The following is a 25,641-nucleotide window of genomic DNA, read 5'->3' on the forward strand; positions in this document are numbered from 1 at the left end:
AGTCTGAGCTATGTTGTGCATAATTTACTTGCACTTGTAAATGCCACACATCCTGTGATGAGATCCAAGATCCTTTGTCTATAGTACTTTCAATTTTAATAGTTTAAAATGGTTTAAATGCTTTCCAAAGTGTGTCTCCATTTTGTTATTGTCATCTGCTGTTCTTATGGCCAAAGTATAAGGATAAGCATTTTACGCTTAATTTACTCCTAAACTGAATAAGGTTTACAGCATTAATTGACAAATCTTCACAGATTCATTGTGTACACAATACGCAAGCATTTTACAGCAACACTTAGAATACAGCTGAGGACAGCTGAGAAGATCATCAGGGTCTCTCTTCCCTCCATTACAGATACTTACTCCACATGCTGCATCCAAAAGGCTAAGAGCATTATGGAAGATCCCACTCACTCAAACTCTTCTCCCATCTGGCAGAAGATACCAGAGCATACGGTTTCTCATGGCCAGACTGTGCAACAGTTTCTTCCCCCAAGCCATCAGGCTCCTCAACACAGTATAATCGGACTCTTTCCAATCTGAAATTCTTTCGTATGGCTGCTATAAAAATGTCTATAATCCATCATTCTTCTGTTACACTGTAACTTGCGTGTGTTTTGCACCTCTTATACACTTTATGCCATATATTATTGTGTAGTTTGTGCTAACACCCTCAGTACTGGAGGAACGCTGTCTCGCTTTTGCTGTATATGGTAGAAATGACAAATAAAATCTTCTCTACTCTACAACCTCGTTAGTATTAGGTGAAGAATCTAAAACCTGTTACAGTTTAGAATTGACATTTTATGCTGATTAGACTTGAATCAGCTATCTTTTCTTCCATTTTATTAAACCTCCCTTTTTCAACACTTATGCATGTCACTTTGCATGTCTGATGGTTACACGTGGAACTTTCATTCAACACTGAAAAGCTTGTGCTGTCCTTGCAGCTGTGGATTTGCGCTCCCTAACCTGCAACCCCCAAATGTTGACTGAATAGAGGAAACCCCTCTGTCTGCATTTTGTATCATCTTCAGATTTCATAAGCTATTTTCTCATGGTGAGTGCTCCAATTGCTTTATCATATCCATTCCAATATTCTCTCTCTAACTGATCAGCTAATTAAATGATCAGTTTTGACTTATTGTCTAAGTTGATTATTACTTTGAGATTGGTCTTAATTCAACAGTTCAATGGCCATTTCATTTGTATTAAACATTCATGTCGGGAAAATAAAGCAAGCTGTTTGGTGATTGCACTTTTAATCTTCAGGCAATCTCAATTAACAGGCAAACGTTAAACTGCAGTATGGAGGAAAAACTGATTAACCCGATCCTTACCTCTCACTTTGTATTAAATTGCATCTATTGTTGTTTCTCAAATTTTAAAAATTGCCTCAATCTCTGTCTATGTCATCCACTTAATATCCTTCTTAAATGGCTATACAATAGATTAGAATTCTTGATTTTTCAAAAGGAATGGTCATGACAATTAGTTACCTTTCTATAACACCTGTGTGACCTTCCAATGAAAATTTCAGTGATCATAGAAACATAGATTCCCTATAGTATAGAAGCAGACCATCTGGCCTATCGAGTCTGCACCGACCCACTGAAGAGCCTCCTAGCCAGACTCACCACCCTACCTTATCCCTGTAACCCTACATTTCCCATGGCTAATCCACCTCACCTGCACATTCCTGAACATTGTGGGCAATTTAACATGGTCAATCCACCTAGCCAACGCATCTTTGGACTGTGGGAGGAAACCGGAGCACCTGGAGGAAACCCACGCCGACACAAGGCTCGTGTGCAAACTCCACACAGACAGTCTCATGGGGGTAGAATTGAACCTGGATCTCTGGCGCTGACAGGCACCAGTGCTAACCACTGAGGCACCGTGCCGCTCCCATGGGCCAAGTTTATGTGGTTTCAATTCACATTTTTAGTGCACTTCCTCAATCAGGGACTCTGTTCTACTTAACTGTTTCCTAATTCTTCTTATCTGTTTCCTAATTCTTCTGGATCTGTCCTGTGCCATTTGTCCTGCTACCATCCTCAAACTAAATGCTGTAATATTGCCTCCCCTAACTTATTCTACCACACCATTCACACAATGAAGATTCTGACAAGCACACCTCTGCCAGATTTGTGTATACTGCTGATCTCAGCACAGAGTTCAAACCTAAAATGAGCTCTGGTCACCATTTGCCCTGAATATTTGGAGTGGAATATGAACCTTGCCCATTTAGAGCCAAATGCTCAGACCTCAAAGTTTGATAATGGTTTTCTGCTAGTTCTATCCTTTGGGCACTCTCCGCTACAGAACCATTGATCACTTCTGTTACTCAAATACAAGAATGCAATTGGATTATTTGAATATCACTATTCTTCACAAAATCAAAGGAGAGTTAAGGACAAGTTGAAATGTCTTTGTGATGATGGAGGTGGTGAGATTATTTTTGATAAATTTGTAATGTCTTTGTTCACAAATTGCCCATCTATATACAGTGTTACTCAGTAAGGACAGGGGAAAGAATTACATTTTTCTGTAAAAGCAGATCTGTTTGGTGCAAAGACACTGAGAGGTTTGCAGGGAGTTAGAGTGAGATTTCTAGAAGGCTTTGATTAGCAGGGTTTGGAAGAAAGAAAGTAGCCAACTTAAAGAAAAAGCAGGAAGGATCCTGAAATACTTGAAATTGAGAAACCGGATTGATAATAACAGAACTTGAAAATGATCCAGAAAATAATTAAATAAGGAATATGATGAATTCTAGCTGATTAGGATAATGGGAACGTTTTCAGGTTTTGTTTGCCAGGATTGATTAGACCCAAGGTTGATCCCAGCATCAGTTAATGGACACGAGAGTGGAAGGGCTTCTTTGAAAGGGTGAAACCTATACCCCATTAACAGAGATGTTGACCTTAGGATAAGAAATTACCTGTACTTAATAAAGGTGGGCAAATTTAAAAATCAGACAACACCAGGTTATGGTTCAACAGGTTTATTTAGAAGCACTAGCTTTTGGGCTTGGTGTTGTGTGATTTTTAACTTTCTCCACCCCAGTCCAACACCGGCTCCTGCACATTAAAATAAAAAGTGAGCTTCAAAGCTCTCGTGGCACTATTCAAAAAGAGGATATTTCTTAAAGTCCTTGAACATACTTCTTTCTCATCCACCAGCACCAAAAAGAGTCATCCATTTATTTGTCTCATTGCTATTGGTGAGATCTTATTGTGCATAATGTGGTTGCAGCTCTAGTCTACATAAAAGATAAACCTCTCCAAGTAAATTGTCCTGTATTTCCAATGGAAGTAATTTGTGACTGCTGAGGCACTATACAAATGTAAGTCCTTTCATCATGTAGGAACCTGTAATCTACCACTGCATAATAACACCTCATAGAAACAATACTGTACATTATCCATGCTCTGCTCCCATTCAGTAACAGCAATTAACTTGCTTTTTGCTTATGATAGGGTATTCCTTGCAAAATAGAAGAAATGAATAATATTTTTTTTTCAAAAAGCTGGATGAATAACTGAGCATTTTACTGTTAGTTAGAATATTTAATTGAGTACATTGAGAAAGAAACTAATTTTCCTGAGTACTTGTAAATCTGGAGATGATTGATCAGAGCATGTATCAAAATTAACTCTTTTCTTTCTCCCATCAGAAATGTGTCTTTTGTAGAAAGAGAGTTAAGAAGACTTTGGGTGCTTGCATTCAGTGTTCATATGGACGTTGCCCAACATCCTTTCATGTAACTTGTGCCCATGCAGCTGGAGTCATAATGGAACCAGATGACTGGCCATATGTAGTCCTTATCACATGCTTCAGACACAAGACAAATCTCAGCGTAGTAAGTATTTCACTCAGTTGCAATTGCTGTTGCCCTAGAGTTCATGTTAACATATTTTGAATTTGTAAGTTCCATGTTCAGACACTCTGGCATTATTTTTTTGCACTACTTTGCCTAATCTTATTGAGCAACTTCTCTGAGTGGATGAAGGGAAATCATTTAAAGAAAATTGAAATCCATTTATTTACAATATACTGTATGGGTAGCTTGTGAGACTCGTGTACAATATTATGACTGCACGTGTTTTTCACATCTTTTTCTAATTTCCTGAAGGAAGTAAAATCTTATTTTTATTAGCAGGTCACTGACGTATTTACAAATGTGGATTAACATTTAGATTCTGGTAGCGAATTATACTTGCTCTGAAGTATTGATCAACAATGTTTGTTTTAGAACTAAATGAACTGCTATTGGACTGAACACAAGATGCTTCACAGTACCTAATGAGTTTAATTTCGTACAACACATTTACTTTAGTTTTTATCCTTGGTTAAAGATAGTGCAATTGTTCAGTTTAACCGCAGAATAAATTAACTGTTTATTGAGATTTTTGCCTTGTATTTGAATGAGTTTTTGTTTAGTTCATTTGTGGGATGTGGGCATTGTTAGCTGGCCAGCATTTATTACTCATCTGTAGTTGTCCTGGAAGAGACTTTGTAGCAATTGGTACAACTGAGTGGCTTCAGAGGGTATTTGAGAGTCAACCACATTGTTTGGGTGTGGACTCTCGTGTAAGCCAGACCAGGTGAGGATGGCAGATTTCTTTCCCTGAAGGATATTAGTAAACCAGATGGGTTTTTCTGACAATTGACAGAGGTTTCATTGTCATTTATAAATTCTTAATGCCATATTTTTATCAATAATTCAAATTCCATCATCTGCCACGGCAGGATTTGAACCCAGGTCCCCAGAACTTTACTTGAGTTTCTGGATTAATACTCTAGCAATAATACCACGAGGCCGTCGCTTCCCTACCTACTTTTCTTTATAAACAATTAACTGGCCCACGTACCACTGTTCTATGGTTTTTAATGGAAAATAATTGAACTATACTTTGCAGAAGTCTAAAATAAAAGTTGCAATACTTACATTATTATACCTCTATCATGTTATGTTCCTTTTCAGAAAACTCTGTTCCGTAAATAATTCTTCAAGTGAAATTTTTATTTTGATTTTTTTTCCTCAAAAAAGAAAAGCAAAACTTTATTTCAAGACTTAACAGTTGGGCAGACAGTCATCTCTAAACACAAGAATGGACGATACTATAGTTGCAGAGTGACTGGGATTTCATCGCAGACCTTCTATCAAGTTATATTTGATGATGGTTCCTTCAGTGATGATCTGTACCCAGAAGATATTGCTGTGAGTATTTTGCTTCTGTTCAGTCTGCAAAAGCAAACAATTTTAATGGCCCCTCTTCAAACCAGGATGGACATCAAAATTAGTGTCATTAGTTAAGTACAATGTTGTAGCTTTTTCCAGTCTGTTTCCTGAATGAAATAAATATTTGGGCTTATCAACCTCACAAATGTGGATTAACATTTACGTTATGGTAGCAAATTATATTTGCTCTGAAATATTGATCAACAGTGTTGGCTTTAGAACTGAGTGAACTGATATTAGACTGAATACAAGATATTTCACAGAACCTGCTGAGCTTATTTTCATGCAACGCGTTTACTTTAGTTTTTATCCTTGTATAAAGCTTGTTTTATTAAAAAAAAAGGTTGCCTTGAAGCACAATGGAACAAAGAGCTGAGAGGGAACACTGAAGTGAGCAGAGACTACATGACTAGAGAAAGCATGGATTTGACACATGAACACTTGTAATTGGTCCCTGTAGGGTAATCAGTTATGTGATTATGACAAATCTGTTAGCTATATCCAATATAACAGTTTTTATTTGCATTCTTTCATGGGATCTGATTTCTGGCAAAACCCGCAGTTGTTACTCATCCTTTATTGCCCCGAAGAAGATATTAATGAGCTGCCTTCATGAATTAGGGCTGTCCATCTACTATATGTACCCCTCCATTGCTGTTAGGAAGGGAATTCTAGTTACAGTGAAGTATCATTGCTATAATTCCAAATCAGACTGCTGTGTGCCTTGGAGGACAATCTGCAGGTGTGATAAGTCCATTGGAAATAGGAGCATGAATAGACTGTTGGGCCCTTCAAACCTGCTCTGCTATTCAGTAGGCTGATCTAACATTCCACTCTCTGTATTTTCCTCATAACATTTTATTTCTAGACTAATTAAGATGTCCTCATGTCTCTGCTGCCCTTGTCTTTCTAGATGATGGAGGTCATGGGTTTGGAAGGTTTTGTCGAAGGAGTCTTGGTTCGATGCTGTAGTGCATCTTGTATCTAGTATGCATTGCTGCCCAATATTGAGTAGAGTGAATAATTAATGTGGTGGGTGGAGTCATAGAGTCATACAGCAGAGAAGCAGAACTTTCGGTCTAACTCGTCCATGTCAACCAGATATCGTAAACTAATCTAGTCCCATTTGCCATTATTTGGCCCATATCCCTCGAAACCCTTCCTATTCACGTATCCAGCCAAATGCCTTTTAAATGTTGTAATTGTACCAGCCTCCACCATTTTCTTTGGCAGCTCATCCCATACACGTACCACGCTCTGTGTGAAAATGTTGTTCCCTAAGTCCCTTTAAATCCTTCCCCTCTTAATTTAAATCTATGCCCTCTGGTTTTGAATTCCCCTACGTTGGGGGGGGGGGGGGGTGGAGAGAAGCCTTGGCCATTCACCCTATTCATGCCCCTCATGATTTTCTAAACTTATATAAGGTCGCCCCTCAGCCTCCTACGCTCCAGGAAAATAGCCCCAGCTTATTCAGCCCAAACCCTTCAACTCTGGCAACAGCCTTGCAAATCTTTTCTGAACCATTGGCAACATTCTTCCTACAGCACGGAGGTCAGATTTGCACATAGTATTCCAAAAGTGGCCTAACCAATGTCCAGTACGTGACCTCCCAACTCCTGTACTCAATGCACTGGCCGATAAAGGCAGTTTAATTCAGCGTTACCTCATTGTCTGACTTACATTTGTCTGTCTTTTCAAGTTAATGTTTTTGATTCAGAACCATCCTCATCTGCCTTTCCATTTTCACTGCAATGTAGGAATCTCCCACCCCTCTCCCCAACTAAATTAAAGGCTTCTGAAATAGAATTAGCAAAACTCTCCACCAAGTTCAGCTGAAGCCCATCTCTTTTGAACAGGACTTTCTGCCTCAGAAGAGATCCTGATAATCCAAAAATCTGCATTCTTCCTCATTACGCCGTATCTTCAGCCATTTATCTGCTCTCACTGGAACGTGACACTGGAATACACCTTCGAAGATCTGCTTTTTAACCTTCTACCTAACCTCCTAGATTCAATATGTGGATGTACCTACTACAGAAGGTGCAAAACTTGACCTATTCTTGGGAAATAAGGCAGGGCAGGTGACTGAGGTGTCAGTGGGGGAGCACTTTGGGGCCAGCGACCATAATTCTCTTAGTTTTAAAATAGTGATGGAAAAGGATAGATCAGATCTAAATGTTGAAGTTCTAAATTGGAGGAAGACTAACTTTGATGGTATTAAGCAAGAACTTTCAAAAGCTGATTGGAGGCAGATGTTCGCAGGTTAATGGACGGCTAGAAAATGGGAAGCTTTTAGAAATGAGATAACGAGAATCCAGAAAAAGTATATTCCTGTCAGGGTGAAAGGAAAGGCTGGTAGGTGTAGGGAATGCTGGATGACTAAAGAAATTGAGGGTTGGGTTAAGAAAAAGAAGGGAGCATATGTAAGGATAGATAGAGTGAATCCTTTGAAGAGTAGGCGTATACTTAAGAGTGAAATCAGGAGGGCATAAAGGGGACATGAGATAGCTTTGGCAAATAGAATTAAGGAGAATCCAAAGGGTTTTTGCAAATACATTAAGGACAGAAGGGTAACTAGGGAGAGAATAGGGCCCCTCAAAGATCAGAAGGGTGGACTTTGTGTGGAGCCACAGAAAATGGGGGAGATACTAAATGAGTATTTTGCATCAGTATTTACTGTGGAAAGGATATGGAAGATATAGACTGTAGTGAAATAGATGGTGACATCTTGCAAAATGTCCAGATTACAGAGGAGGAGGTGCTGGATGTCTTGAAACGGGTAAAGGTGGATAAATCCCCAGGACCTGATCAGGTGTACCCGAGAACTCTGTGGGAAGCTAGAGAAGTGATTGCTGGGCCTCTTGCTGAGATATTTGTATCATCGATAGTCACAGGTGAGGTGCCGAAAGACTGGAGGTTGGCAAATGTGGTGCCACTGTTTAAGAAGGGTGGTAAGGACAAGCCAGGGAACTACAGACCGGTGAGCCTGACCTCGCTTGTGGGCAAGTTGTGAGAGGGAATTCTGAGGGACAGGATGTTCATGTAGTTGGAAAGGCAAGGACTGATTAGAGATGGTCAACATGGCTTTGTGCATGGGAAATCATGTCTAACAAACTTGATTGAGTTTTTTAAAGAAGTAACAAAGTTGATTGAAGAGGGCAGAGCAGTAGATGTGATCTATATGGACTTCAGTAAGGCGTTCGACAAGGTTTCCCATGGGAAACTGAGTAACAAGGTAAGATCTCATGGAATACAATGAGAACTAACCATTTGGATACAGAACTGGCTCAAATGTAGAAGCTAGAGGGTGATGGTGGAGGGTTGTTTTTCAGACTGGAGACCTGTGACCAGTGGAGTGCCACAAGGATCGGTGCTGGGCCCTCTACTTTTTGTCATTTATATAAATGATTTGGATGTGAGCATAAGAGGTACAGTTAGTAAGTTTGCAGATGACGCCAAAATTGGAGGTGTAGTGGACAGCCAAGAGGGTTACCTCAGATTACAACAGGATCTGGACCAGATGGGCCAATGGGCTGAGAAGTGGCAGATGGAGTTTAATTCAGATAAATGCGAGGTGCTGCATTTTGGGAAAGCAAATCTTAGCAGGACTTATACACTTGATGGTAAGGTCCTAGAGAGTGTTGCTGAACAAAGAGACCTTGGAGTGCAGGTTCATAGCTCCTTGAAAGTGGAGTCGCAGATATATAGGATAATGAAGAAGGCGTTTGGTATGCTTTCCTTTATTGGTCAGAGTATTGAGTACAGGAGTTGGGAGGTCATGTTGTGGCTGTACAGGACATTAGTTAGGCCACTGTTGGAATATTGCGTGCAATTCTGGTCTCCTTCCTGTCGGAAAGAAGTTGTGAAACTTGAAGGGGTTCAGAAAAGATTTACAAGGATGTTGCTAGGGTTGGAGAATTTGAGCTATAGGGAGAGGTTGAGTAGGCTGGAGCTGTTTTCCCTGGAGCGTCGGAGGCTGAGGGGTGCCCTTATAGAGGTTTATAAAATTATGAGGGACATGGATAGGATAAATAGGCAAAGTCTTTTCCCTGAGGTCGGGGAGTCCAGAACTAGAGGGCATAGGTTTAGGGTGAGAGGGGAAAGATATAAAAGAGACCTAAGGATCAACGTTTTCATGCAGAGGGTGATACGTGTATGGAATGAGCTGCCAGAGGAAGTGGTGGAGGCTGGTTCAATTGCAACAGTTAAGAAGCATTTGGATGGGTATATGAATAAGAAGGGTTTGGAGGGTTATTGGGCTGGTTGCTGGCAGGTGGGACTAGGTTGTGTTGGGATATCTGATCGGCATGGACTGGTTAGACCGAAGGGTCTGTTTCCATGCTGTACATCTCGATGATTCAATGACTCTATTCATTCTACAGAATTTATTGTGTTGATCTAGTGGGCTAATCAAGGAGGCTGTTTTTACCTGCATGATGGTATTGGAGTGCACTCATCCAAGCAAGTGAAGGATATTCCATCACAGTCCTGACTTGTCCTTGTAGATGGTGAATAGTTTTGTAGCCACTGTGTTTATACAGCTAATCCATTTATGTTTGTGGTCAAAATGATACTCATGGTGTTGACAGTGAGGTCAGTGATCATGCTTTTGAATGTCAAGGGAAGATGTTGAGATTCTCTTCTTTGGAGATGATCATTGACTGCACTGATTGACCAAGCACAAGCCTAAATGTTGTCCAGATCTTTCTGTTTGCAGGAATGTAATATTTCATTCTCTGGTCAGTTGTGAATGGAACTGACCAATGTGCAATAATTAGTGAACAACTCACATCTGACATTGTGATGAAAGGAAGATGAATGATGGAGCAGCTGGAGATGTATGGGCCGAGGACAATCTGCAACCTTTGCGATGATGTACTGGGGCTGAAAATGAGTTATCTTCAACACCCATAACCATATTCTTTTTGTTCTCAGAACAATTGAATTTATTGGCCTTGCTTAAAGGAGAAAGCAAATGCTGAGAAATTGCTTTCTCAGAAGCATCTCCCTCTGCCCATCAGGTACAGTTGTAAGACAAACTTGTTTAAAATGTTCTGTGCTGTGGATGTGGCTCTTTTAATTGTTTCAGTTGCACAGAACCCATATACTTTGTACTGAGAATCAAAGTTAGTTGTCATCAGCAAGTTGCTCTACAGAGTTCCATCAAACAGGATTGAGATGGTAGTTGTGTTGAAAAATGTGATGCTGGAAAAACACCAGCAGGCCAGGCAGCATCCGAGGAGCAGGAGAATCGACGTTTCGGGCATAAGCCCTTCTTCAGGAATGAGGCTGGTGTGCCAAGCGGGCTGAGATAAAAGGTAGGGGGGAGGGAATTTGGGGGGGGGGGATGCTGGGAATACAATAGGTGGAAGAAGGTGAGGGTGATAGGCCGGAGAGGGGGTGGGAGCGGAGAGGTCAGGAAGAAGATTGCAGGTCAAGAGGGCAGTGCTGATCCGGGGTTTGAGACTGAGATAAGATGGGGGGAGGGGAAATGAGGAAGCTGGAGAAATCTACATTCATCCCGTGTGGTTGGAGGGTTCCTAGGCGGAAGATGAAGCGCTCTTCCTCCAGGCGTCGTGTGGCCAGGGTCTGGCGATGGAGGAGTCCAAGGACCTGCATGTCCTTGGCGGAGTGGGAGGGGGAGTTAAAGTGTTCAGCCACGGGGCGGTTGGGTTGGTTGGTGCGGGTGTCCCAGAGGTGTTCCCTGAAATGTTCCGCAAGTAGGCGGCCTGTCTCCCCAATGTAGAGGAGACCACATCGGATGCAATGGATACAGTAAATGATGTGTGTGGAGATGCAGGTGAATTTGCAACGGATATGGAAGGATCCACTGAGGCCTTAGAGGGAGATGAGGGGGGAGGCCTACTCCCCCTCCCACTACGCCAAGGCCATGCAGGTCCTTGGCCTCCTCCATTGCCAGACCCTGACTACACGACGTCTGGAGGAAGAGTGCCTCATCTTCCGCCTAGGAACCCTCCAACCTCACGGGATGAATGTAAATTTCTCCAGCTTCCTCATTTCCCCTCCCCCCACCACCTTATCTCATTCCCAACCCCCGGACTTGCACCGCTCTCTTGACCTGCAATCTTCTTCCCGACCTCTCCGCCCCCACCCCCTCTCCGGCCTATCACCCTCACCCTCACCTCCTTCCAACTATCGTATTCCCAGCGCCCCTCCCCCAAATTCCCTCCCCCCTATCTTTTATCTCAGCCCGCTTGGCACACCAGCCTCATTCCTGAAGAAGGGCTTATGCCCAAAATGTCGATTCTCCTGCTCCTCGGATGCTTCCTGGCCTGCTGTGTTTTTCCAGCATCATATTTTTCAACTCTGATCTCCAGCATCTGCAGTCCTCACTTTCTCCTTGAGATGGTACTTGGACATATGCAAGCTGAGAAAAATTAGCATCATCTGGATCCTGCTGTGTTATAGCAAGTGTTTAAATAAAGAGAGAAATAAGACCAATGGATATACCTCCCTTGAGATAATTGTTAACTAGTCTTCACCATTTGATAAATACTTTGATAGTTCCTAATTTCTTTTAAAGACAATCATCTGCAATATTTATTAAATACTTTGATAGTTCCTAATTTCTTTTAAAGACAATCATCTGCAATAAGTTACATAAAACTGAGCTGATATAGCATGGACGATTGCTAGATTTACTGACTGTACTTTTTACTCAAAGGATTTTAGTATTAAAAAAGCCATTTTTCATCAGGTATTAACATTACCGACAGCATTCATTGCCCATCCTTTATGCCATTGTGCAGGTTGTGGTCAACAGGCCTCAGTACTGCTGCAGTCCATAGTGTGTGGCTATGCCTACAGTCTCTTAGATGCATCTCTGAAGGAAAGACTGTATAGTTCCAAGTCAGGGTGGCCGAGTGACTGGAAGAGAATCCTGCAATTGGTGGTGTTCCCATGTATTTGTTGCACTTACTCTTCTAGGTAGTAGAGATTGGAAAAATTCTTCAGTGCACCTTGTAAATGGTAAGTGCTTCACCATTGTGGTAGAAGGAATGTAAGTTTTAAGATGGAGAATGCCAATCAAGCAGGTAGCTCTGCATTAAGCTTCATAAGTGTTGTTAGATTTGCACTCATCCAGGCAACTGCTGAGCATTGTGATGTTTCCATTTGTGCTTTGTAGATAGTGGGCAGGTTTGGGGGGGTAAATAATTCTCCAGAAAATTCCTATCACTTGACCTGCTCTTGTAACCATAATATTGATACGTCTGTTAAGTTTATGTCTGTTTAGTTAAGTTTCTGCTCAATGGTATTCCCCTTCGATATTGTTACTTGAGCATTCAGTGTTGGTAATGCCATTTTGTGTTCAGGATAAATGGTTCAAATTGCTCTTATTGGAGATGGTCGCACTTTAACATGCTTGCTTACCCCTGACTGCTTCACTATTTGAGGAGGTCCGAGTGGTACTGCACACTACAAATATCTACAAATGTCATCTGACCTTAAAGACTTGAAGTAGGAATAGAAAAGAAAATCCAATAAAAGCAAGGAAGAAACCCATCTTTTTTTACAGTTACACATTAATCTTTTTGCACATTTAATTTATTACGGCTGTTCAATTTCTTTTTCACCCACAAACTCATCTGCTCATCTGCATTTTTTAAGATACTGCATTTATTTTCCAATAGTGCCCATTAAAACTTTAAGTGAGTAAATATGCTGCAACAATGCCTAAACCCTTGATAGATGTGACAACCATTTTAGTTAACTTAAATATCAGAAACTATTTATTATTTTTAGACATTCATATGTAGTGGGGAAGGTGGATGAAGGATGTAAATTCAAAAGTTGACTTTGAAAATTATTACTATTTTTGTCTAAAGCAGTCAATATTCACTTTTTGAAATATTAAAGAGCAGTACAGTCTTAAAAATATTTCTTTTGTAATACATTGATATTCAGGAGCATCCCCTTGAATTAAGTAAAACATTTCTGAAGGGATTGCCCCATTTAGGAAGGTTAGACTTATAGTGAATAATGCGAAATAATCCGCTTTCTTCCTCATTCTGTTTTTTGCATACTAACAGAAGTCTGACTTGGCTGGGCTGGCGACGGAGTTAGGTTCTCTCGCTTACATAGCTGAACAGGTGGAAATTGTGCATTACTACTTTATTTGGAAATTAGAAATGTGATGGGGAAGGTGAAATTATAAATTACAGTAATTTACTCAATTGTGCCCTACTATCCCATCCTGGATTTCCTATATCCATCTTGCTAACAGGTCCATCACATGATGTCATCTGCAAATTAAAATTTGTTTTAAAAAACCTTTTTTATGTAGGAACTACTATTCCAAGTACAGATTTTTCTAAAAAGTGACAATGTTGAACCTCCTACTTCTTAAATGAGCTAGATATCAGAAGAATAATGCATTGTGTATCATATGGTATAATGACCATGTCCTGATAAAACAGCACACGTTCCTGTGATGCCATGATTAGGGCAAACAATGTATTGAAACTCACATTGAAGAAGGGCCTGTGCCCGAAACGTCGAATCTCCTGTTCCCTGGATGCTGCCTGACCTGCTGTGCTGTTCCAGCAATAAAGTTTCAACTTTGATCTCCAGCATCTGCAGACCTCACTTTCTCCTCCATTGAAACTCACAGTCAACTAATATAGCTATCACCATAAAGGAGACGCATTTGTCGAAATAATCTTAAATTGCTTTTCTGCTTGTGAGTTTTTGCATGTTGAACATTTTTAATTTGGCACCCAGAACTAAGTGGCTTGAATCCCTTTAAAAGATTAGGGCCCTTTTCAAAAAACAAAATGATGATGAGTTTTAATGTATACAAATGAGGGAGTCAATCTGTAATGAACAAAATTCCATCCTACTTTAAACACATGGCAGATAAGTGAATGTGGAGAAAAGGAAGAAATAGTGGCTTTTGAGATATTGAAGGAACTTGGTTATAATGGGCTCTTGAAGGTCAGGAATGTAGAGGAAGGGATGTGTGCTTAGGGTGAGGAATACAAGCTGTCCAATTGGGATAGTAGAGAAGGTTTTTTTGGGAGAGGAGGGAGACGTTGGTTCTTTCTGTCAGGAGCAAGGAGAAAGGGAGAGGTTTGAAATAGATAATATTTTGTGGGGTGGAAGAAAGGAAAGCATATCAGTTGTGTAAGCTGGAGGAATCCTTTCTGTGATGGCTTTGTGTGTGTCTGTTACAAAAGAATCTGCATTTACTTTTATGGGAAACATTGTAAGATACTTTAAGATGGCATGTAGTCATTTAAAGTGCTATATAAACACAATCTTTTTTTAAATGTAATCAATTGCCATAGGAAATTGACTAGCATGTATAAAATGTATAGTCATGTCTTCTTGGTGAAGTCAAATTTTTCAAGATTAAAAAAAACTATGGAAATCTGAAAGAAAATAAATGTCTGCAAAACCAATCAACAGGTCTAGCAGCATCTATAGAAAGGGAAACAGAGTCAAAGTTTTAAGTCCAATATGTCTTTACTATTATTCCTACCTCCTTAGGTGCTGCCAGATCTACTGACTTTTTCCAGTACTTTAAGTTCTTATTCTAATTGTACATGATTATTGCTTTTGGATTTTGGCTTTAAAAGCAATTCCCTGTCCCCAGAAGAACCTCTGTATCATAAGCTAATGAAGAAAACTTATGCATTTTGTAATTATTGAACCTTGCACAGCAACATTACATATTAGTCATACAATATTTTGTTGATAGTCATATAAGAAATGACATTTGTAATAGATCATGCATATGAAGATCACAGCTTTTTACTCCTCGACACTGTTGACTTTCCTGAATGTTGCAGTTGTGTAAAATTATTTTTGAACTGTTTCTGTTCTTTCTGTGATTTTGATCTTGTTTTGATTTGTAGACCAGATGTTTTCCTTTTCTGTACAATTAAGATTAGGTATGACTTTCACTTTCTATGTTATGGCTGTGTTTTTGAGGTTTTCACTCTGTTTTATGTAGGGTTTCACATTTTATTGAATTGTTAGTCTGCTGCTTTATTTAAAAAATTTGATTTGGTCATTTTAGTGCAGGAGTGGACTGGGCCATCTATGGGTCTATTCTAATGTTTTGTTTTAAAATTGAGAATTACCATATATACTCTTTAAATGTCAAAGCTTCTAGACTATACTTTGAGGTTAAATTTATGGAGTTGCCTATTACATGGCTACTACTTTTGAGAGGCTGAAATTCATGCTTGGGTCCAAAATACTGTAATATTAGCAATTGATCTGTGAACAATATAAAGAAAAAAAAGCAACTAATTGCAGTAATTACCAGATAAAGACAATAGAAACAAAGCTTTTATTTATTCATACAAAAAGTGAAATAGAAATCTAATAAGTTGTAAATTATAATTAAATAGTATACCTCAAATTAAACATGTCAAATACAAAAGTTCATTAAAATCCTGCAAAATCACTGTTCAACATCTTCAGCACCAAATAAAGCTTCATAATCATCAGGATTAATGATATCCTTGTATGGATCTTCTTCTGCATTGTCTGTAGTTAGAGGTGGCACCTCAGCTAGGTGTGTGACTGTATTCCACGAGTGCCACAGGGGAACTGATCTCAGCTGAGCTGCACAAAAAGGGAGGTTGTCACCTGACTCTGACCTGATGCATCTTAAAATTTTGTGCCATATTGGTGAGAATTGTACATCAAAACACACAATAGCATGAAAAAGAATTCATTTCCTCATTGTAACATTTATGTACAGGATAATACCTTGACTCTCAAATGTTGATCTGCTATCTGTGAAGAACTACGGTCAACTTTTACATGAGATATATTGAACATTCCAGATTTTTAAGCCAAAAATAGGGGGTTGACATATACATGAGATCAACTTATACCCCTGTATATATGATACATTTCTACAGTCTGTATGTACATTACCTTTTTTTAATTCATTCACAGGATGGGACAGCATTAGTCTGACCAGCATTTATTGCCTGTCCTTAATTGTTCCTGAGGTCACCTTAAATATAAACTGAGTGACTTGCTTTACAATTTTAAAGTATAATTAGGAACCATCCGCATTGTTGTGGGACTGTAATTACATTTAGGGCAGATGGAATGTGGATAGAAAATTTGTTTAAAAGGTTATTAGTAAACCAGATGGGTTACTTTTAATGAAGTACAGTAATTTCATGGTCACCATTACTAATACTACCACTTTCCCCTCTCTAATACCAAACACTTTGAAAGAGCAGTTACAAATGAAGCTATCCACTAACAAATGAATAAGACTTTGGGTGTCTTTGTTGACTTTACATTGAATCCACAGCACAAGAACAGACCATAATGTATATTGGACATCAGCAATATAAAACAGCAAGTACTGTTTGGGCAGCATGGTGGCACAGTGGTTAGCACTGCTGCCTCACAGCGCCAGAGACCTGGGTTCAATTCCTGCCTCAGGCGACTGACTGTGTGGAGTTTGCACGTTCTCCCCGTGTCTGCGTGGGTTTCCTCCGGGTGCTCCGGTTTCCTCCCACAGTCCAAAGATGTGCAGGTCAGGTGAATTGGCCATGCTAAATTGCCCGTAGTGTTAGTTAAGGGGTAAATGTAGGGGTCTGGGTGGGTTGCGCTTCGGCGGGGCGGTGTGGACTTGTTGGGCCGAAGGGCCTGTTTCCACACTGTAAGTAATCTAATCTAATCTAAACTACTGCAAATACTCAGGTGGTCAGGTAGTATCGCTAGTCAGAGAAAGCGTATTCTAGTTTCTGGTTGATCTCCTTTAAGAGAAACACATCATTTATCACAATAGGTTCATACCAGCACACAACCTTCTTCTCATCCATCTTCACCTAAACCTATTAACAAATTCTTTGATTCCCGTCTCCCACGGGTACATTTCTTGACTTCTTTTGCATCCACCCATGCAATTTACCCCAACCAACCCATGTGATCAGTATTACAGTCTAGCCATTGGCTAGATAAAGAGTTTCTATATTTCATTTCTTGTGACTTCTATATAATAGGCCACAAGTGGGAGCTCTTTATCGTAGACTTTCATCTTCGGCTGTATTGTCGCTTTTAATGATTTGTGGTTATGAACAAGTTGTGCTTCTCAGTCCCATTTAGCTATTATTTTCACCGCAATATTATGGTTTGCTTCCTTCTATAAAATGTAACACCTCTCATTTTCCTTGCATCTCAGTTGTTTCTGTGCTTTTGAATGATATACTGTATATTTGTCACTTGCTATTAAAGGACAGTAAAATAAGCAAAGTTTAATTCTGCAGTTTAGAGCTTTATCTCCTTGAAACACCTGCTAGCGAGAGGATGCTGATTGAGAGCCTATTTATTTTAACCTTTCAGTAATGACTTCAAAAGCGCAGGTTTGGCAAGTTGTCAGAAGCGGTAATTTACACTTTTAATTCAAACAGTGAACATTTAATCTAAGCTTTGATACTGTCCACTTTAAGCTGTGGAAGCAACAGCTGAGCTAAAATATTCAGGTATTGCATAGCCTTTCCAGTTCAAAAAAGTGGAGCTTTAGGTAACCTTTGAATTAGAACACTTGTATCAGGAAACAAAATTCTGATGAAGGTAACTGTACTTGAAACATTAACTCAGTTTTCTATCTACAGATGCTGTCAGGCCTGCTGAGTTTCTCCAGGACATTTTGTTTTTGAAACAAAGTTCAATAAGTGTAGAGTTTCAAAGGGACTTTGAACACTGTTCTCTGCTCTTAACTTTAGCCCTTTTACTTAATTGGATTCGCCAAAATTTAAATCATCCAAAGCAAAGTTTAAAAACCAACTGGCCATTTAATTATAATTGCTGATTTTGGACGGAGGTTTGCTCACTGAGCTGCAAGGTTCATTTCCAGACGTTTCATTACCTTACTAGGTAATATCTTCAGTGGACCTCATGCGAAGCAATGCTGAAAATTCCTGCTTTCTATTTATATGTTTGGGTTTCTTTGGGTTGGTGATGTCATTTCCTGTGGTACACCACACCAACCCAAAGAAACCCAAACATATGAATAGAAAGCAGGAATTTTCAGCATTGCTTTGCATGAGGGCCACTGAAGATGTTACCTCGTAAGGTAACTAAACGTTTGGAAATGAACCTTTCAGCTCAGCAAGCAAACCTACATCCAAAACCTCAACCTGAGCTACAAATCTTCTCAAAACTCGCTAATAATTGCTGATTATTATAACAAAATGTGTTCTTGTTACTTTCCCACAATGGCAAAAAAAACAGTGAGTCCTAGAATGTTTTGTTGCTTTTGACTTTGCTGGCTTGCTTTGCTGTTAAATTCAGAGTTCTATGAACAGCCCCTTCACACTGTTGTAGAATAGGTTGTTTGTGTTTAAGTGTTTATTTTATTGAGCAAATATGCAGGTATGTGTGCGTTTAGTGGGCAAGACTAAGTCATGTTTAATGTAATACATTGCAAGGTCAGCAATATTGGGACCAGCAATGCTAACTGAAATATAGAGTTTAGATTACACACTTGAAAGTGGTCTTGGTTGCAGAAGTGTGCTACACCTAAAAAAGGTGATAATTTTTCAAGGTTTTCCAGGATGTAATTTTCTCAGTCATGTGTTACCTTTCTCACCCCTGACTCAATCCTGCGTTTGTTATCTCAAGAGTTAACTACTGCCCTGAAAACAAAAAAATGCTGGAGAGCACAGTGGATCAGGCAGTAAACATGGAGAGAGAGCAAGCTGACATTTCAAGTCTAGATGACTCTTCATCAGAGCTGAAGTGAAGTGGGGAGGGGGCAGCATATATGCAATGGGGGAGGCGTGGTTGGAGTGCTGGGGGAGAAAGAATGTTGATAGTTCAGATTAAGTGATCAGAATGTGAGAAAAGCAAAACAATGATGTGTCTAACTGCCAGACGTGAAAGTCCAGACAGTCCCACTGGGATGACGGTAGGGGAGAGTGGGTGACAAAGAATGTAAAAAGCAAAGCTAAAAGAAAGGGAAGCAATGGGTTCACAATTTGAAGATGTTGAACTTAATATTGAGCCCAGAAGGTTGTAAACTGCCTAGTTTGAAGATGAGATATTGCTTGGACTGTGATTTGCTGGAGGATTGCACCATGCTGAGGACAGACAAGTGGGCTTGCGAGCAAGACACTGTGTTAAAATGACCAGGTACTGACCTCCTGGTTGGCCTCTTCTTTCCCACTTTCCTATAAACTGAAATGATGACTGTGTATCATTTCAACTCACCACCTTAATATATCAATGCACACTTGTTCTTGTAGTCATAGTAGCCAGTGGAAGCTGCCTCAGCCTGTTCACAGCTAAAAGTTAACTGATTTAGTGGAGCTTATCATGAACATGAAAGAGTCATGCTGTAGGAATTTCCTCTTTGACGCTCCCAAAAAAATTTAAAGTGATGTTAAGAAGTTTGGCACTGTCAAATACTTTAATCCTCAAAGTTTTCACCTCAGTTTGCTGAAAGAGTATCCTTTGGAAATATATTTTGGCTTATAAAGTATATTCCAATATTACTTCCATTCGTGAAATAAGGTGTTGACTAGAATGCAGCGGCAAGCTGTTAAGTACTTCAAACCTTTTTGTTTATAAAAGACAGTATAAAGTAAATTAGAAATATAGTAAATTTAAAGTGAAAATAATTAGACTGGAAAAAAGAATGAAAAGAAGATTAATGAAATTAGTGCTTATTTGCTTTGTGTTAATGTTACTGTAATCAAGTTATTAATAGCAAAATGACATTCATAGTTGTTTCAATGTTAGTATTTCAGCTAAAAGGAAATAAGTTAAAAAATTGCCTCGTGTTTCCTGTTCCAGTATAAGAGTAATGCACTCACTTCTCATTACCTGCTCATTTCCTACCCATTGATCCATTAGGTTGTTCTGCTATAACACACATTTTGTTAAAATTCGCTATAACGCGATTGACAAATTGGGGATGTTATAGAGTCAAAGGGATGTACAGCACAGAAACAGACCTTCGGTCCAACCCATCCATGCCAACCAGATATCCCAACCCAATCTAGTCCTACCTGCCAGCACCCGGCCCATATCTCTCCAAACTTTTCCTATTCATATACCCAGGAGCAGTAAAATCGACGTTTCGGGCAAAAGCCCTTCATCAGGAATACAGGCAGAGAGCCTGAAAGGTAGAGAGATAAGTGAGAGGAGGGTGGGGTGGGGAGAAAGTAGCATAGAGTACAATAGGTGAGTGGGGGAGGGGATGAAGGTGATAGGTTGGGGGGAGGGTGGAGTGAATAGGTGGAAAAAAAGATAGGCAGGTAGGACAAGTCATGGGGACAGTGCTGAGCTGGAAGTTTGGAACTAGGGTGAGGTGGGGAAGGGGAAATGAGGAAACTGTTGAAGTCCACATTGATGTCCTGGGGTTGAAGTGTTCCGAGGCGGAAGATGAGGCGTTCTTCCTCCAGGCTTCTGGTGGTGAGGGAGTGGCGGTGAAGGAGGCCCAGGATGTCCATGTCCTCGGCAGAGTGGGAGGGGAAGTTGAAATGTTGGGCCACAGGGCGGTGTGGTTGATTGGTGCGGGTGTCCCAGAGATGTTCCCTAAAGCGCTCTGTTAGGAGGCGTCCAGCCTCCCCAATGTAGAGGAGACCGCATCCGGAGCAACGGATACAATAAATGATATTAGTGGATGTGCAGGTAGAACTTTGATGGATGTGGAAGGCTCCTTTAGGGCCTTGGAAGGAGGTGAAGGAGGAGGTGTGGACGCAGGTTTTACAATTCCTGCAGTGGCAGGGGAAGGTGCCAGGATGGGAGGGTGGGTTGTAGGGGAGCATGGACCTGACCAGGTAGTCACGGAGGGAGCGGTCTTTGCGGAAGGCGGAAAGGGGAGGGGAGGGAAATATATCCCTGGTGGTGGGGTCCGTTTGGAGGTGGCGGAAATGTCGGCGGATGATTTGGTTTATGCGGAGGTTGGTAGGGCGGAAGGTGAGCACCAGGGGGTTCTGTCCTTGTTACGGTTGAAGGGGTGGGGTCTGAGGGCGGAGGTGCGGGATGTGGACGAGTGGGCTTATGCCCGAAATGTCGATTCTCCTGCTCCTCGGATGCTGCCTGGCCTGCTGTGTTTTTCCAGCACCACATTTTTCAACTCTAGTACTCCAGCATCTGCAGTCCTCACTTCCTCTGAGATGCGTTGGAGGGCATCTTTAACCACGTGGGAAGGGAAATTGCGATCTCTAAAGAAGGAGGCCATCTGGTGTGTTCTGTGGTGGAACTGGTCCTCCTGGGAGCAGATACGGCGGAGGCGGAGGAATTGGGAATACAGGATGACATTTTTGTAGGAGGTAGGGTGGGAAGAGGTGTAATCCAGGTAGCTGTGGGAGTCGGTGGGTTTGTAAAAAATGTTGGTGTCAAGTCATGCTTTGCCAGCACCACTCTAATCTAGACTCTGGTTTCCAGCATCTGCAGTCGTTGTTGTTACCTATTCATATACCCATCCAAATGCCTTTTAAATGTTGCATTTGTACCAGCCTCCACCACATCCTCTGGCAGCTCATTCCATACATGTGCCACCCTCTCCGTGAAAAAGTTGCCCCTTTGGTCTTTTTTATATCTTTCCTTTCTCACCCTAAACTTATGCCCTCTAGTTCTGCATTCCTCCACCCCAGGGAAAAGACTTTGTCTATTTATCCTATCTATGCCCCTCATGATTTTGTAAACCTCTATAAGATTATCCCTCAGTCTCCGACACTCCAGGGAAAACAGCACCAGCCTGTTCAGCATTTCCCTATAGCTCAAATCCTCCAACCCTGGTAACATCCTTGTATATCTTTTCTGAACCCTTTCAAGTTTCACAACATCTTTCCGATAGGAAGGAGACCAGAATTGCACGCAATATTCCAACAGTGGCCTAACCAATGTCCTGTACAGTCGCAACATGACGTCCCAACTCCTATACTCAATACTCTGACCAATAAAGGAAAGCAGACCAAATGCCTTCTTCACTATCCTATCTACCTGCGACTCCACTTTCAAGTAGCTATGAACCTGCACTCCAAGGTCTCTTCGTTCAGCAACACTCCCTAGGATCTTCCTAAAATACAAACTTTTAAAATGTGTGTTGGCTGTAACGCAATTACATCGCCAACACTTTAAGCGCTGTTCTAAAGAGCGATTGTTCTGTAACACAGGATTGCACAAGAACGCAACCATCCCATTGTACAACTACCTGCAGTCATAAGGTTGGCCCCACGCTCCATCTTTTACTTTTCGCATTGATTCATCAGTTTGATTGCCTAGTCCTTTGCTGTACTTCAGACAGTTACATTGGAGCGGTATCCATGTTTTTGTTCTGCATGGGAAGTTTGTACCCCTGTTCCCTGTGGATAATGAAAACTTATTGTAATCAGCCGCAATGTAAAAGTGTTGCATTTTCAGTATCTGTTCTAAAAAGATACAGTAGACTCATCAAACTTAATTTTTGCTGCTTATTCCAGTGCTTCCAGTACTTATATTCTGGGCAGGAATGGAGGTACAGTAAAGAGAAAAAAATCTGTAATCTTCTGATGTGCACATGAATGGCAGATTTAATAAATGTACTTTGTAAAATAGGCCTTCTGTTTGAATATAACGGATACCCCGTAAATTTCAAATATTTGACTTTTGCTTTTAGGCTTGCAGATAAAAATCTACTACCAATCTAATTCACATTTGCAATTTAGTTACATTATTTTATTAATGCATCTTTTAGCACATTAACTATAACTCCAGAACTCTGTGAAATTAAAATTTGTGATTTTAGAGTTTATAGGCTATTGTCTATTATTTAACTAAGCAAATTGATTTTAATTTGCATATATCATTAATATGATTCAGCTTCTTAATATGGTATACCTGCATAAATTCCATGATTAAGTTAGACGGTATTCTTTTTGGTTCAGTCAACCTTCACGTATAAATGGGATTCAATGTTACTCAAATGAGAAATGAATAAATTAGAGCATTATCTTCATGAAATTTTCCCTTGCTTGTTGGCATGTTAAACAGGAACATTCTCTTATTCCTGCTCTCCCATTTACTCTTGACAAAAAAATGTTGATGCTCTCACAGTGATCTGAAATGGGTGATTTTTGTAGTTGTCTCCCTGGATATTCTCTGCATCTGTGAGCTGAGCTACTTATGAAGGACTACTGAGATATATGCTGTCACCATCTATAGTGGGCCAAAAAATAGACTTCTAAGTGAGCTTAGATTATGTATTCCCTTGATGGACACAGTAAATTTGAGGCTACGCATTCAGTAAGGATAATTATAAGACATATGTCCATATTGTGTAAGGATTGAGGTGAATGGCAATGGTAGATCAACAGATGAGATGATGATGAAGTGCATAGAAAGTGAAAATGAATTAAAAGTTGTGCGAGTATGAATATTGAGATGAACAAGGAAGTATTTTGCTGGACAAATTGGGAAAGGGGAGTTTAATGCATTCATTTTTTCTGACCCAAGCCACTTTTTAATTGCCTCCATAATCTGAGCTTAACAGGTTTGCTGGTCACCTTCTCAGCTACATCCAAACAGCTGGTCTGGGTGAGAGCTTCTTTCTCCAATTAGTGGTAGCATGTTCCTCCACTGACCTCAACTAGCCCTTGCAGAAATTACACTGAGGTGTTGTTGAATCTGGGTGTTGGCCATGCTGTAGATCCATTATTTTCCAGCACTTGGCCCAACACCTTGAATGTCTGACCATTACGAGCTAAGAGAAAGTGAGGACTGCAGATGCTGGAGAGTAGGAGTCAATAAGTGTGGCACTAGAAAAAACACAGCAGGTCAAGCAATATCCAAGGAGCAGAAAAGTTGGCGTTTCAGGCATAAGCCCTTCATCAGGAATGTGGAGGGGGAAGGAAGCTGAGAGATAAATAGGGTGGGGTTGGGGCTGAGAGAGGGTAGGTAGGATGCAGGTGACCCTGTGACCAACCACTTCAACCCCCTTTCACACTCCCCTAAGGACATGCAAATCCTGGCTCCCCTCCACTGCCCAATCAAAGCCACCCACCAACTGGAGGAAGAATGCCTCATCTTCCACCTCCGGACCCTACCACCACACGGCATCAGCATTGACTTCACCGGTTTCCATATCTCCCCACCCTTCCACCTCATCCCAGATCCACCCCTCCAACTCAGCACTGCCCTCTTGACCTGACCTAACCGTCCAACTTCCTTTCTACCTACCCGCTTCACCCTCCTCACTTACCTATCACAATCACCTCCCACCTGCATCCACCTCTTGACATTCTACTTACTTTCCCCCCACAACCCCAACACCACCTCCCTATTCGTCTCTCAGCACCCTTCCCCCTCCACATTTCTGATGAAGGGCTTATGCCCGGAACGCGACTGTCCTGCTCCTCAGATGTTGCCTGACCTGCTGTGCTTTTTCTAGCACCACAAGTTTTGATTTATCATCACAAGCGCACATCAGGTTGCTTCTTAAATGTTATGAGCTTTTCTGCCTGTGCCTCTGCCTTTGCCATTGTGACAGGCAGTAAGTTCCAGATTCCCACCATCCTTTGGGTGAAAAAAAATTATTCACATCCCCTGTAAGTCTCTTGCAGCTTACCTGAAATCAATGCCCCGGTCACTGATCCTTCCACCAAAGGGAAATATTCCTTCTATCTACCTTATCTGTATCCTTCATATTTTATTTATCTCAATCATATCCCCTCTATGTCTCCACTGCTCCAACGAAAACAGCCCCAGACCATTCAATCTGCCTTCATAACTAAAACTCTCTAGATCAGACAACACCTTGCTAAATTTCCTTCACATCCTGTTCAGTGCAATCACATCCCTGCTATAATGTGGATTCCAGAACTGCACACAATACTGTAGCTGTGGCCAAACCAACGTTGTTTTACTATACGAGCATAACCTCCCTGCTCTTAGATTCTATACCTCAGCTAATAAAGGCAAGAGTCCCATATGCTTTCTTAACCACTTATCAACCTGTACTTCTGCTTTAAAGGACCAATGGACGTGCACAGACTGACATTCAGATCCCCAGTATTTCTTAGGGTCCTGTCATTCATTATGTATTCCCTTGCTTTGTGTGTGCTGTCCAAGTACATCTCAAACTTTCTGGATTGAATTCTATCCGATACTGACCGCTCCATTGGACCAGCCCCCTCAGTTGATCCTGCTGGAATCTGAAGCTCCTCACTTTTTAACAAACCAACATCTGTAGGTCATCCTTAATGCGAGAGCAAATTTTAGAAAACGGAGACTGCTTTACTAATCTTCTTCTATTTAGTGCAAGCTGTCTCTTTTGGAGATGGAATTTGTGGAAGAATCTGTTTAAGGGTGGAAGATAACTTGCTAATTACATTCAATGAGAACATTTTTGACCGTTTGTCCTGTCCAATGTAATGAGTGTACCTCTCAAAATAGGTTAATAGCCGAAC

At 40.8% G+C, this 25,641-nt stretch overlaps 1 protein-coding gene across 3 annotated transcripts in view; it reads left to right on the forward strand.

Moving 5' to 3' along the window:
* LOC122562270 (lysine-specific demethylase 4C-like) overlaps nt 1–25,641 on the forward strand; it is a 424,780-nt gene that overhangs the window by 355,280 nt on the left and 43,859 nt on the right. For all 3 annotated transcript variants that reach the window (XM_043715046.2, XM_087996635.1, XM_043715065.2), the window contains 2 exons: nt 3,677–3,862; nt 5,054–5,224. In XM_043715046.2, the coding sequence (XP_043570981.1) occupies nt 3,677–3,862; nt 5,054–5,224 (357 nt within the window). The remainder of the gene's footprint in view (nt 1–3,676; nt 3,863–5,053; nt 5,225–25,641) is intronic.

The sequence above is a fragment of the Chiloscyllium plagiosum genome, unplaced genomic scaffold (assembly GCF_037043375.1).
Source record: "Chiloscyllium plagiosum isolate Xiang-an unplaced genomic scaffold, Cpla_swu_hap1 HiC_scaffold_2, whole genome shotgun sequence".
Lineage (NCBI taxonomy): Eukaryota > Metazoa > Chordata > Chondrichthyes > Orectolobiformes > Hemiscylliidae > Chiloscyllium > Chiloscyllium plagiosum.